We start from the raw sequence: 12,574 nt of genomic DNA on the forward strand, positions 1-12,574 counted from the left end.
CATTCATTTTTGTTTCCAAGCCCTTCTTTTATGAAAAGGCAGGACTGTAATGGGACCTCATTCTTTAAGGAAAAGCTTTCTCCTCTTCCTTTGCTTTTCGGCCCTACTGCCACTGAAATGAAAGAGCCAGCCCTGTGTTCCATTAGCCAAATGTTTCTGGAAAAGGCCAGAGGAATCAGTCTTTTTGTAATGCTTCCTGCCACATCAGCAGTGATCTCCATATTTGGAATGTGGTCCTCTTAGAATGGTTGTGGGGATAAGGCTGTATTTTCCGTTTATATTTGGGCCCATTTCCTCAACACAAAATTGAAAGAACTGAGTTCCTACCCACAGACTGACATCCTAAACATTTGGACTTGGCGTAATGAAAACTGCTCCCAACACCGTGTTCTATTTAGGTGGATTGCTGATGGTGGGTCTCTCTTCAAGATATAAAACTTAGGTTTAAAGATTTGATTTCCAAAATTAGCTCTTTTCCTTTCAAAAAATAGATACTTCGTTTGTGATTTCACCCTCAGAAGCCACTATACATTCACCTCAAAGAGTAACACAGTAAACAAATAATAAATCTAACTTTAAACAGAGAATGTGTTATTTTTTAAAATATTAGTAATAAAATATATTTGTTTTTATTTCCACCTGAGAAATGCTGTATCACATTCTCCAAATTCTAGGAATGGTTTGTTTTCAATACAGGTTACTTATTGTAGAAACTTTTCCTCTGCAGTTTTTACAGAGAAAGGAAATAGTTTCTCAGTATGAAAGTTATGCAGCACAGTAATTTACAGAACAGCAGTAATTTGCTAAATGACTTCCTAATGAAATGAAAACATGACTATGCCTCCTCAAAAGCTTCCCACCAGGCTTGCAGTAATTTCAGGCAGGTGACCAGCTGGAGCCCCTCAACTGTAACTATAAAAAGAAAAGGCAGGTCAGTAAATTATATTATGGAAATGAAAGCTATCTAGCATTCAGTTTTTGTGTTTGGAGGGTCAAGATTTTCCTCTTCTTGGTTTTTTTTCATCTTGACGCTGACTTATGGATTGGCACAAACGTAGGTCTTCTGCTATGGGTGGTTTTTCCAGCAGAGGCGATGAATTCACACTAATACCTCCACATGTTCTTTCTAAGTCATTTAGTCCCTTCATGTGGCCATGAAGCCAAGTAAAGCTAACTGACCTACCTAGAAATTGAAACTATAACCTTCATCAATTTTGTCCCATGGTCCAATCATCTGAGCTAACCAGGCAAGTAATACATTGGAATAAGAAACAGTTTGCCTACAAAATTACAGACTTGCCGTAGGATATCTGAGTGCATCTTTTTATACCAAAATATTTCTGATAATACGTTAAGTTAAAAAATTATTATATATAATTTTTCTATTATTAAAATTATGTAAAAACTTAGAGATATATAATTCACAAATGAAAGTGTTAAAATTTTAGATAAATTTCCTCTGTATTTCTGTGTCATATACATTTTATATTTTATTTTAATAAAGGACAAAAAAATAAAAGGGTACCATTTTTTAATAAAGCCCCTGAATGGTTTGCAAAGATCCCCAAAGCTGTACATTTTAAAAATCTGGGTATATTGGAGAATTAGTAAATAATTTGAAAAAGGGTATCTCTTATTGCTACCAGCTAACAGCAAGCATAATAGGAGTACAGAAAGCAGCCCCAAACAGTTCTGTACTTTATATAATAAAAATAAAATAATTATGTTAAGAAAAAAATTATTTAGGAGATATTTGGTCATAAAGAACTAATTTGAATACTAAAATACTTTATTTCTTACCAAAATTTTTATGGCATTGTATAAAGCCCATGGTTCAACATAAGGTAGTCATCAATGGAGATAAAAAGTGGCATAGTAAAGAGAGCTAACACAATTATTCATAAAATAATTATATCGAGTTGTGACATTTAATTAATTAAGTATAGGCAATCTCAATTATACTAAACGTGAAGAAAGCTTTAAGGAAATCAAACTAGATTCCTATTGCCGGAAAAAGTTCTCACGCCCTAAGGAGAAAAATCTGTCCTATATTCACGGATTAGAAAGTTAAAGTTTTTTAAAAAAATGTAAACTACTAGTTTTTGCTTGACTTTCCCAGTTTTCTTTACCCAAATATTCCAGATTTTGGCTTTACTATCTTGTTTTCCTTAGGTATGAAGCCTCTGTTCTTTAGGCCAAGTACAATATTACAAAATAATGCAATCCGGAGAGCACTGGAAAATAGCTGGCCAATGAAAGTGCTCCATAAACAATGTGTTTAATAAAAAGAATGTAATATTTAGATTAATTAAAGGAAATATGAACTAAAAAGATCAAGTAAGAAATTTGTTGAAATTCAAATGAAGATACCTCTTGGGTCTTTGTATTATCCTCCTCTTTTTCTCTAGCTTGGTACCATCTCCAAAGAGGAAAAACCAGGCTTAAAGCACATCTTAGGGTGGCTCAAAATCTCATCCTCATTGGTAGCTCCACATGAGTCACTCAAACCAAAACTCAAACACTCTCCAGATAACTATGGCTATATTTATTTGTCCAGAGGTAGCATCGTCCATGGAGGAACATTATTAATTATTATAATTAATTTATTATAATTAATTATAATTAATTATTTCTTATTCTATCTGTCCTTAAATTACCTGAATATTTTAATTTTCTATTTAGTGACTATTTGGTATTTATTTCATTTGAATACCTACCCACCTTTTGGAAAAACAACAAGAACAAACTGAAAACAGGAATGTCTTCACAGGAAACCAACCAGTTACTGTTTTCCGGAGGCCATGAGAGAAGATGGAGTTGAAATGACTCTCCCTGTTTGCAGACCTCTCTTTGCATCCTGGCATCATAGTCTCCTCTCTAATGAGATGTACATCTTTTCACTTACACTCACAACAACTTCCACTCCACTCTGCTGGCTCTTTCAGTAGGGTAGAGACACACTCACTCAAGAGCCAATCACTCAGCACCGTCAGGGGCAGCACCATTAGGCTGCCTCTTCACTCAAGCACTCAGCTCCATGAGAGGCTTTGGTCCCAGGTAACGTTTACCCGTGGTTGAGTCGTTGTCACATGGGACTATTTTGATAATGACCAAATAATATTAAAGGCTGTTATTCTATTGCTCAATTAGGGGCCTTGGAAAATCAATATCGTATTTCTTACAGGTTAAATTAATCCTGTTTACGTGACATGGTGAAAAAATAACCTAGCCATTATTTTTAAATGTATTATTATTTGGCAAAAATAACATTACCTTGCATATTACTGAGCTACAATTTGCTTTTACCATTTAATATGTTTTGGACATCTATATGTCAGTATGCATTTCATTCTCCTAATATTTTCCTACTATTTTATTGTTCACATATATCTTAATTTATTTATAACAATTTAATTACTGATGGAAGTTCACATTGGTTTTAGGGTTTTTTTGTTTTGTTTTGTTTTCTGCGGTACGCGGGCCTCTCACTGTTGTGGGCTCTCCCGTTGCGGAGCACAGGCTCCGGACGCGCAGGCTCAGCGGCCATGGCTCACGGGCCTAGCCGCTCCGCGGCGTGTGGGATCTTCCCGGACCGGGGCACGAACCCGTGTCCCCTGCATCGGCAGGCGGGCTCTCAACCACTGCGCCACCAGGGAAGCCCTGGTTTTAGTTTTAAATGAAACTCCTCGTAGTTTAGCTAGTGTTTTTATGCATTTGTAGAAATTAATCAAATTCCTAAAACTGGAATTTCTGCATAAAAAAGTATGCACATTTTAAACTTTGACAGTTTTTACATTATCTCCTTCTAGAAACGTACTCATTTACACACTTGCACACTCACATGCACACATGGTTAGTGTGTACATAAAACGAATCTTGACAGCACATATCAACACCGACCCGCCCGTTACAAAAACTTTTGTGTATAAAGTGAGATTGCAGGGGACTTTAAGTTTTATAAACAAAAAAAAGTTTTGCTCACTATTTGCAGATCTCTTCACTCCCTCATTCAAGATGTATGCATTCTACAAGCATCTGTTATCCATCCACTCAATGCAAAGTGTGGTGCTAGGGGCTTTGGGAAGGTACAGGGTAATAGAGAATTCGGTCTTGTTTGGCCAGGGTAAACACTACAAAGCCATGCCTAGTACACAATCACAGTGCAATATAAAAACAAGTACAGGAATGCCCTACATGTACAGACATTATAAGTGACTGAGGTGAAAATTCTATGAACTCTTCCTCTGGAGATTGTTCTCTGGTTGAAGTACAAAATGTTTCTATTTCGTTTTTATTGTTCTTTGTATTATACAGAATGGCGTCTAACATAATTTCAGTCTTAGGGGGTAAAACCAAAAAAATCTGAAGAAAGTAAATTTCATAAAGCAAAATTTCTATGACTAGAAATAGATATTAAATGCATATTTATAAATACATAAATGTAAAATGCCTGGGAGCCTTCTCTGTCTCTGTGGATAGTTAGCATATATTTTCTTAAAGGCCGCACATTTCTTGACTCTAGATCCAAATCATACGGCAAGTGGGTTGGAAACGCCAGGCACGCATGTCAGGGGCTAATGCGCCAGGCTACCCTGGCACATTGTCAGGCCAACTGCTGGACTGCTGCTTGGCATAGCTACAAGCCTCCCCTGCTGGCAGCTCATGTTCCAGGCTCCTGGCTGGGCCTTGACATTTGCCCTGTATGGTTTGGGGCAGGGAGGCGGGCTGGAAGACACAACTGGGGATAGCTGAGCAATGAGGGGCTGCTGTGACCACAGCTGGTGCCGACAGCCTGGCACAAACCCACCCTTCCCCTTCCTCCTCACTGAACACTGCAAACAAAGGTTGCAGGTAGTAACCTCCAATATGTTATAGACAGATTCTAGTATAGTTTGTCTATTCTGTTACTAAGTTGTTTTGGGTTTTCAATTTAAATTTTACTTATCCCTCTGTTATGGGGAAAACAAGATATTTCCATCACCTGTTTTCCCCAAGGACAATAGTACACATTCTCATAGACACACTTTTAAGACACATCAAAGTGCTTCTAAATGTAGGAAAAGAGAAACAAGTTCAGAATAAAAAGAGCTGTTTGACTGTAAACCGCAGTCACCTATCTTATTATTTTAAAGAGCCATTTCTCAGCAAGGCAAAGGGGTTTTGAAGCTTGTGTTTATGGAAAAACACACACACATATATTCTCTATCCTCTTTTTTCCTTGCTGGGAATATTTATTCAAAGTAAACAAACAATTCTAAAATTCAGAAGCTAGAGAAAATCTAATGTGCACAAAATAAACAGATTCTGCTCTTTGGCTCCTTCAAGAGCCGAGGACTTCACCCTCATTTTTCTTCTCCTTCTAACCTCATCTAGATTCCCAGATGAAGGAGCCAGTAGCCTAATTCTGCTCAGTTCTAATGCGACACGAGAACAAATTCAGAATATCTCTGTACTGGTCTTGCCTGGGATTGCAGAACCCAAAGTCATTATTCTACTCCAGAGGTAATACTGTGATCAGCCCTAACACCACTCGCCAGCCCTACTGTCAACTTCTTGGAGAAGCATCTTTACCTCCTGTCAAGTAGTGACCTAAAAATGTTTAATCCGGTTAACATTTTCAAGATCAGAGTGGGTACAATGCTATTTATTTTGGCCTAAGAGAACAGGGAAATTGCTTGCTCTAAGTCTTAGATTTCTGTTTGTCCCTGTTCCATCCCCCATCCTCTTGGTCCCTCTAGATGTATTAAAGGCTCACATGGAGCTTGTGGTCTTTTCTACCTGATCTCAAAGCTTTAACTCCTGCCCTCAAAACAGGGGCCCACTCTGCTCAATTTTTATACTGAATGATAAGCAAAGCAAAACTTTCCGGTTTCCAACCTAAGAAGCAATGCAACTCTAAAAATTAGGAATGTATTGACATTCCCCAATCGGACATTATTCAGTGATCAAAATAAAATGCATACCTGAAATCCTGGCCAATTTGCATACCCCATTCTTACACACAAAAAGCTAACTATTTTTAACCGATGACTATGACATGCATTTGTTTTTAATAACGTCTCAGTTTTATACAACCATACGTTCAAGGTCTTTATCATTCAAGGTACATGAAGGTTGTGCATTTAATCTTTAGCATGGCTGTAGAAGATATGATTCACAGAGTAAGGAATAGATAAAAATAAGCATGCAGCAGCATGGTGCCAAATCATCAGAACTCACCATCTTATCAACAAATAGAAGTCATTCTTCTTTATTTCTTGAGCAAAGCAGTTTCGTATAAGATAAATAGCTTTCAGTCAGAATAGCCTAACATGCGTCTTTTTGACATGTATATTCTAATACTACTTTAGACCGGTAAGATTAAAGGAAGAAAAATCTCAGGGTTGTATGTTGACAACAAACACTGGTCGAATCTACATTTTGTCCATTTTTCATCTCCCAGAATTTGGCTCAGTGTGGGTATGTTTGTACATTGCTGGATATTAGTAAATGATCAACGTCTCGTGACCTTCAAGTACTGTTTTCTGAAGTTTTATAAAGAGAAATAATTCAGGGAATTTTTACTTTTTTAGGTCAAACATGGAAAGTCACATCATGCTTTGGAGATACTGTCTTTTGTTTTCAGAGACCAGGGCGTAGAAGAATGTGTTTCTAATAGATTTAGGAGACTGGGTTCGAGGTATGTGACTTTGAGAAGGCTACTTAACTACTCTAGTTTTAGTTTCCCCGTCTTGTACAGGAAGAATTTGGGTCAGACGGTTTTAAAAATTATACCTAGCTCTAATATGATATTATTCATAAATTATCATTCTTTTGTTAACATGGAAAGTAAATGGGTGATGAGGGAGGCCTTCAGTGGCCCATGCCTTTGGCACTGGACTGAGCTTCCCTCTGTGGGTCTCTGCTGAGCCCACTTGTACGGCTGAAAGCCCTGTTTCCCATAGCTCTCAGGCTCCTTCATTCACAAATCTTGTTTCAATGAGACCATAGTAGCCTTTCACCTTTCAGGGCATCATGCTGTCGCAAAGTTTCCGTTCTCACTTAAATATTAACTTCCACTTTCTGAGATGGAAAACTGAAACTGAAGCTCTTGGGAAAATTGACCAAGTAGTAGAAAACTTGAATTTTCACATAGTCACTGTTCTAATCATATTTACCAGTTTGTATGTGTGGAAGAAAGAACTTGGATTTTTAGAGTAGACTGCCTTTGATTAAAACTCCAACTCTGCTACTAATCTAGCTTTTGGCCTCTTTGAAATTCATCTCTGAAATATGTTCTCATCTATAAAATGGGCAAAATATCTACATGGATGTTATTGTAGACGAAAAGCAATTATTTACTAGTGCTCAAAAAATACTCTTCTTCCTCCCTCTACTTCAGCATCAACTTATTTTGGAGAGTATTGACAAAGACACTGAAAATTGTCAATTACAAGAAATCTACAGAATCCACTTCTTAGCGTAATATTGCTTTGTGAGAATCCATGTTCTGAAATGATGAGATGTGAAAGAAACTGCCTCATTTCCTTTGAAGATATTGTTACACCAGTTTACAGTGATCTGTTTTGTTTTGGCTTGTACTTTTGAGTAAATAGGCTACTTTCTTAAGTTTGACCTTTGTCTGCCTCTGTGACCCAATTCCTCTCTCTTCTGTATCTCCTAGCGTCCACAACTTCCAAGAATGCATACAAACTCCTAGGCCAAAGGATGAAATCAATTCTGTGGGTGTCAAATTAGTGATGCATATGAAAACTCTTTGAAAAGGATGAGGATCTATGCAAACTCAAGACAGTAAGTAAGGACTAAGTAAGGTACAGTTTCTAAAAATGTAAATTAATTCTCACTAGATAAAAGGCCAGTGTATAATACACATGTGCAGTTCAACCATGCCATTTTGTGAGACATATAAGGGAGGATATAGGAATGCTCACGAAGGGACAGTCAGGAGACCTGGGTCCTAAACAGAACTTTCCTCTTACTCTCAATCTGGGCTGTGTAAGAAAGTATAACATAGCATCACACACACTGGTCCTAGCTTTCTAATTCACGAAGTGCGTGAGCTTGGACAAGTTGCTTATCTTCTCAATTTCTCATTATAAAAATAGGGATGATACTAGCTCACAGAGTTGTAGAGAGCATTAAAGAAGAAAATAAATGTAAAGATCTTGACTCAAAGTTTTAGTCAGAGAACATGTTCAAAGAATAATTAATGATTATTATTAATATTAATTGTGAAAGAGAAGGTTGGATTAGATGATCTAAGTTCTTTTTCTCCTTTAAAATTAGACACCTTCCCCCCTTTTTTCTAACAAAATACTCCTTGCAGAGTTTGGCACTCCCTGAGCTCCGAGTTTTGGGAGCCTGGCCAGATTTAATACGAAGAATGCTCAAATTGGGCAGTTGTAAAAACAAAAGCTATCCCATCTTTACAAATCCAGTTAGCGTAGCCAATATTCAAGGGAATTTACATGTGTTACTCCATCTTTAGTTTATACTTACAAATACAGAGAACCATCTCAGATAATAAAAGTAAGTGCTGAATATTTTTGCAAGCTATTATAGCATTTTGAAAGAATACTGTAAACACTTACAAGATGTGACTTTATGGTAATGAAATGAATTTTCTTGTGTGGAGCAAAGGCTCATTAGCTCAGAGCCATGCTCTGTGCTGTTCTACAGAAGTTGCATATGACATTTCTCACTAATGGCTCATGCTGTCACTAAATATTTGTTTCTAACTCCCTCAGTTTGGGGGAATGTGGACATCCACTTGTGTGTAAATTAATAGCTCTGCAGAATTTAAATGAGGTACCTAGAAAAGCCCTTTTGTGTTCTGAATCCAGTAAGGAAGAAAAAGGCCCTCTTTCTAATGATATATATGACCAGAGTTGTTGTTTCCAAATGTATAAGAAAATACTTATTTTATTGGAAAGAACGCTTTACGTGATTCTCAGTAAATAAAACTGGGGCTTTGTTTTTAATGATCTTACTGTTTACATTAAACTGTGATTCTCAGCTAGGGAGAAGAGTAGGTGTGCATACTTACTTTCTTCATCAAGAAGATTTTCAGCAGCTGATAGTAACCTCATCCTATCTTCTGGGTTTTTAATGTTTAATTCAATGAGATGACTCTCTTTTATATCCTTTAAATCTTCTAGGGTCTCATAACCATTGAGCAAAAGTGTTGAGGTGTATTCCTGTGGGGAAGAAAAAATATGTATAATATAAGCTAGTCAAATTCAAATATTTTATTTTTAGTTCTCTTTAGATTAAAAAAAAAAGTGTAGGAATGCATGGAAAACAAAGGTGCCAACAGAACTTTTGCTTAACTTTATTTTATTTGTACTAGTTTTCCACTGAACTTGGGGGCATTTAAACAGTATGTTGTACAGTTCTCACCTTCTGGAAGGACAAGTGTAAAGAAGAAATGAATACCTTAAGCTGTACAATGATAAATCATGGATCAATTAAATAGCTGGATCATTCATCCCATTTGGCAGTTTTTCGCTTCTCAAATAGTGAAATTGACAAAGCTAGTATGTTATTAAGTCTATCAATAAAATGCCTTTAATACAGTATATTATAATAATATTTCTGGATCTATATCTTTTCTTGTTTGCTTGGTTGCAAAATCATCTACCCTCATTAACTTCTTGGAGTAGGTTAAAAAATGAATTTGAAACAGAACCAATTTATATAAAAAAGTATACTTAGCATTTTGGTTGAAAGGCATTATAGAAACCTAAGGAATCTCAGACTTTCTATTTATTTAAAAGCTTTTATTAAGCATGAAAGCACTGTGGTTGGGAACAGCACTGTTTCCATTTCTTATCATGTATATTTTGTCCATCATTTGCATCAATATAAATTAGTTTAAAATTCATAGGCTTCTGATTTCAAAGTCTGTTATGTTATTTATGTAACTTCTGTTCTCTCTAACAATAGAAATGCAAAGTGAATTTGAATGCTTTTCAACTTTCTCAGATATTCCTCCCATTTTACCTGATCATAATTTCAATATCCTTATTTTAGTTACTAAAATTGAGTAAGAGGAGGTATAAAAGTTTTAAATAATCAGAAAGAACTTATTACTAGCCCTTTGTTTATTTTTTAAAAAGGGAAAGAAGGAGTAGCAATTCAACTCTTTTAAAAATTATGTATCCTAGAAGGAGCACTGAGCGAGAACAGAAAAAAAAAAAAAAATTCCCTTCCTGATGTAACTAACTGTGGGTTCTTGAGTAAGGTATTTCCCTTTCTTAGACCTTGGTTTTTTCATAGATCACAGAACAAACAAGTAGCCGAAGCAGGATTCAAACTTGTGCTTCCTCCAAGGAGTACCCCATTTTGGGGACACCAATAGTAATATTGAAAGGCCTATGTAATGTGTCTACAAACAAGAAAGCAACTAGATAATTCAGGAAAAACAATTAAGGAAAGATTAATTGGCTATTGTCTTGATGAATTTTGAAAACTATCAAAGTACTGCTGTGTTACTTTTAGAAATGGATTGCAAAACAGTAAACTGAGTGAGGCTAGGCATATTGTATGTACATGCCATTTAACAACATAGATATTTCATTACAATTTTTCTAATGTAACAAGAAAATAATTGGATTTTAAATATAGACAACACAGTTTTCTTAACACAATCATTCTGAGGGCTTAATGATCACTGTCTCCTAACAAATTACTTTAAAAACAATTTAGTTATCTTCTCTTGACTTGCTTTTGATCTCCGCTCTATAGAAAATACAATTTTCTTTTCATTTCTCCTTTCAATTCTCTGAATCTTTACCTTCACTCTTTATATTCTTTTTATCATTCTCATTACCTGTTTTCTCTGGGCCTTTTATTCTCCCAAGTATATTTCATTTTTTACTGCACTTTCTCAACCTAATCTCTACTGAGACTGCTAAGTACCATTACAGTTTAGTCCAAAGGATGTTGTATCAAGACCTGTCCGCGCATAATAAAAGTAATAAAGGGTATATATAAACTGTTTTTGGAAAACAGATTTTCCCTTTCTGTAAGTCATGTATTTTTAAACTAAACAAACACTGACCCATTCTCAATTACTCCATCCATATGCCACGAAAATCAAACAGGCCATAGGTTTGCTAACCTGAAGGTGAATCCTCTCTAAGAACTCCTGCAGAGTCTTAGGTTTTTCCTTTCCACTCCTTCTGTGTGCCTTTATTTTCTTGGGGGCTGCTGCTTCTTCTGAGATGACATCCACATAAATAAATTTGAAGTTTCCCACCTTATTGTTCAACATTCCTGTCCACATCCCCATTGGCGTTTTGCAGATAATGTCTATGATATCTCCTTTCTAAAGACAAAGAAATACAAATTAGATTTCAGAGAACTCTGGAGTTCATGACAATTGGTAGAAAGAATGGAATCATTGAAAATTAGAATAATGAGGGCATTACACTAACGGGGTTTAGAGTTAAAAATAAATCTAAGAGGAAATTTATTTTAAAAGTTTAAGGAAAAATAAAAAGTTTAAGGAAACTATTTACTAGTATATTGAAAAAAACCCCAAATACTTGAAGAAAGGCTCCTAAATGTATTTGATGATGTGTTTATGTTTTTGGTATCATATCAACTTATCAACTTATATTTGTAGAGCATCCTATAGTTTACAAAACACTTTTGCATTCATTAAGTCATTTTATGCCCATAACACACCTCTTAGATATATATGCGAGGTGTCATTATTACTCTAAATATTACAGAAAAAGAAATGCAAGCATTAAATAATTTCCCAAGAGCTTACAGGAAGTTAGTGGCAGAACCAGAGCTCAAGCCTAAGTTGTTTGAACTCAAAAATAATGCTCTTTTAATTTACCCTGTCAAAACAACATATATGTAGCAAAGCTCAAGCTATCTTTCCTGGAGGGGGTCCCAAGTAAGGAAGGGGAAGAAAGACAAGTCTATGACTGTCTGTGCTTCTAGTTCATCTGAAAACTTCATCTACCATGTGAAATAAATCCACCTCAAGTATTGTATCCATCTAAAATAATGAAAATGTTCAGAACTTTGTACATAGCAAATATGTAACAAAATTATATATGCACTAAGGATAAATTAAGCTAATTATCCTAGATTAATTAATAATTACTAATTACTTATTTAACACTTAGATTGAGCTTCACAGCAAAGTTTGGATTGAAGTATGAATGAAATGCATTGGGATAGACAAACCAGTTGGTCTTTCTCTTTATTTACATCTAAGACTAGGACTGCAGGAGTTATTGGCAAGAGTAGAAAACTCCACAGGGTACTTTTTTGTAAAGAAAGTTAATTTCTATGCAAATATAGTGTCTACATTTGTGTCACAGTTACTCCGTTGAGACTTACAGCTTTCTACCTCAGAGATGACATTATAGATTCTGATATTTTTGCCATTTTAGGGGTCTACCCTCAAACAAAGCATTAAGTCTGCTACTAAAAATATTTTTTTCTGCTGCTCTGTGGATGTGTATTCTTCCATCTAAAACATGGATTTTATTTGTAATAGTAGAATTCAATGTGATTAAAAGATCTGGTCTTTCCGACTTATGATAGTCTG

The 12,574-nt window shown here is 35.7% G+C and overlaps 1 protein-coding gene and 1 long non-coding RNA gene across 4 annotated transcripts in view; one reads left to right on the forward strand and one right to left on the reverse strand.

Annotated features, from left to right (window-relative positions):
* The window catches only part of LOC136794269 (uncharacterized), a 217,883-nt gene that overhangs the window by 104,992 nt on the left and 100,317 nt on the right, over window positions 1-12,574 (forward strand). For all 3 annotated transcript variants that reach the window (XR_010840814.1, XR_010840813.1, XR_010840815.1), the window contains exons 4-6: window positions 5,374-5,502; window positions 6,573-6,679; window positions 7,664-7,791. This is a non-coding gene — a long non-coding RNA (uncharacterized lncRNA). The remainder of the gene's footprint in view (window positions 1-5,373; window positions 5,503-6,572; window positions 6,680-7,663; window positions 7,792-12,574) is intronic.
* SAMSN1 (SAM domain, SH3 domain and nuclear localization signals 1) overlaps window positions 1-12,574 on the reverse strand; it is a 118,588-nt gene that overhangs the window by 2,872 nt on the left and 103,142 nt on the right. The window contains 2 exon segments of the mRNA XM_067034936.1: window positions 9,047-9,197; window positions 11,123-11,329. Of these exon segments, the coding sequence (XP_066891037.1) occupies window positions 9,047-9,197; window positions 11,123-11,329 (358 nt within the window).

The sequence above is a fragment of the Kogia breviceps genome, chromosome 5, assembly GCF_026419965.1.
Source record: "Kogia breviceps isolate mKogBre1 chromosome 5, mKogBre1 haplotype 1, whole genome shotgun sequence".
Taxonomy (NCBI): Eukaryota; Metazoa; Chordata; class Mammalia; order Artiodactyla; family Physeteridae; genus Kogia; species Kogia breviceps.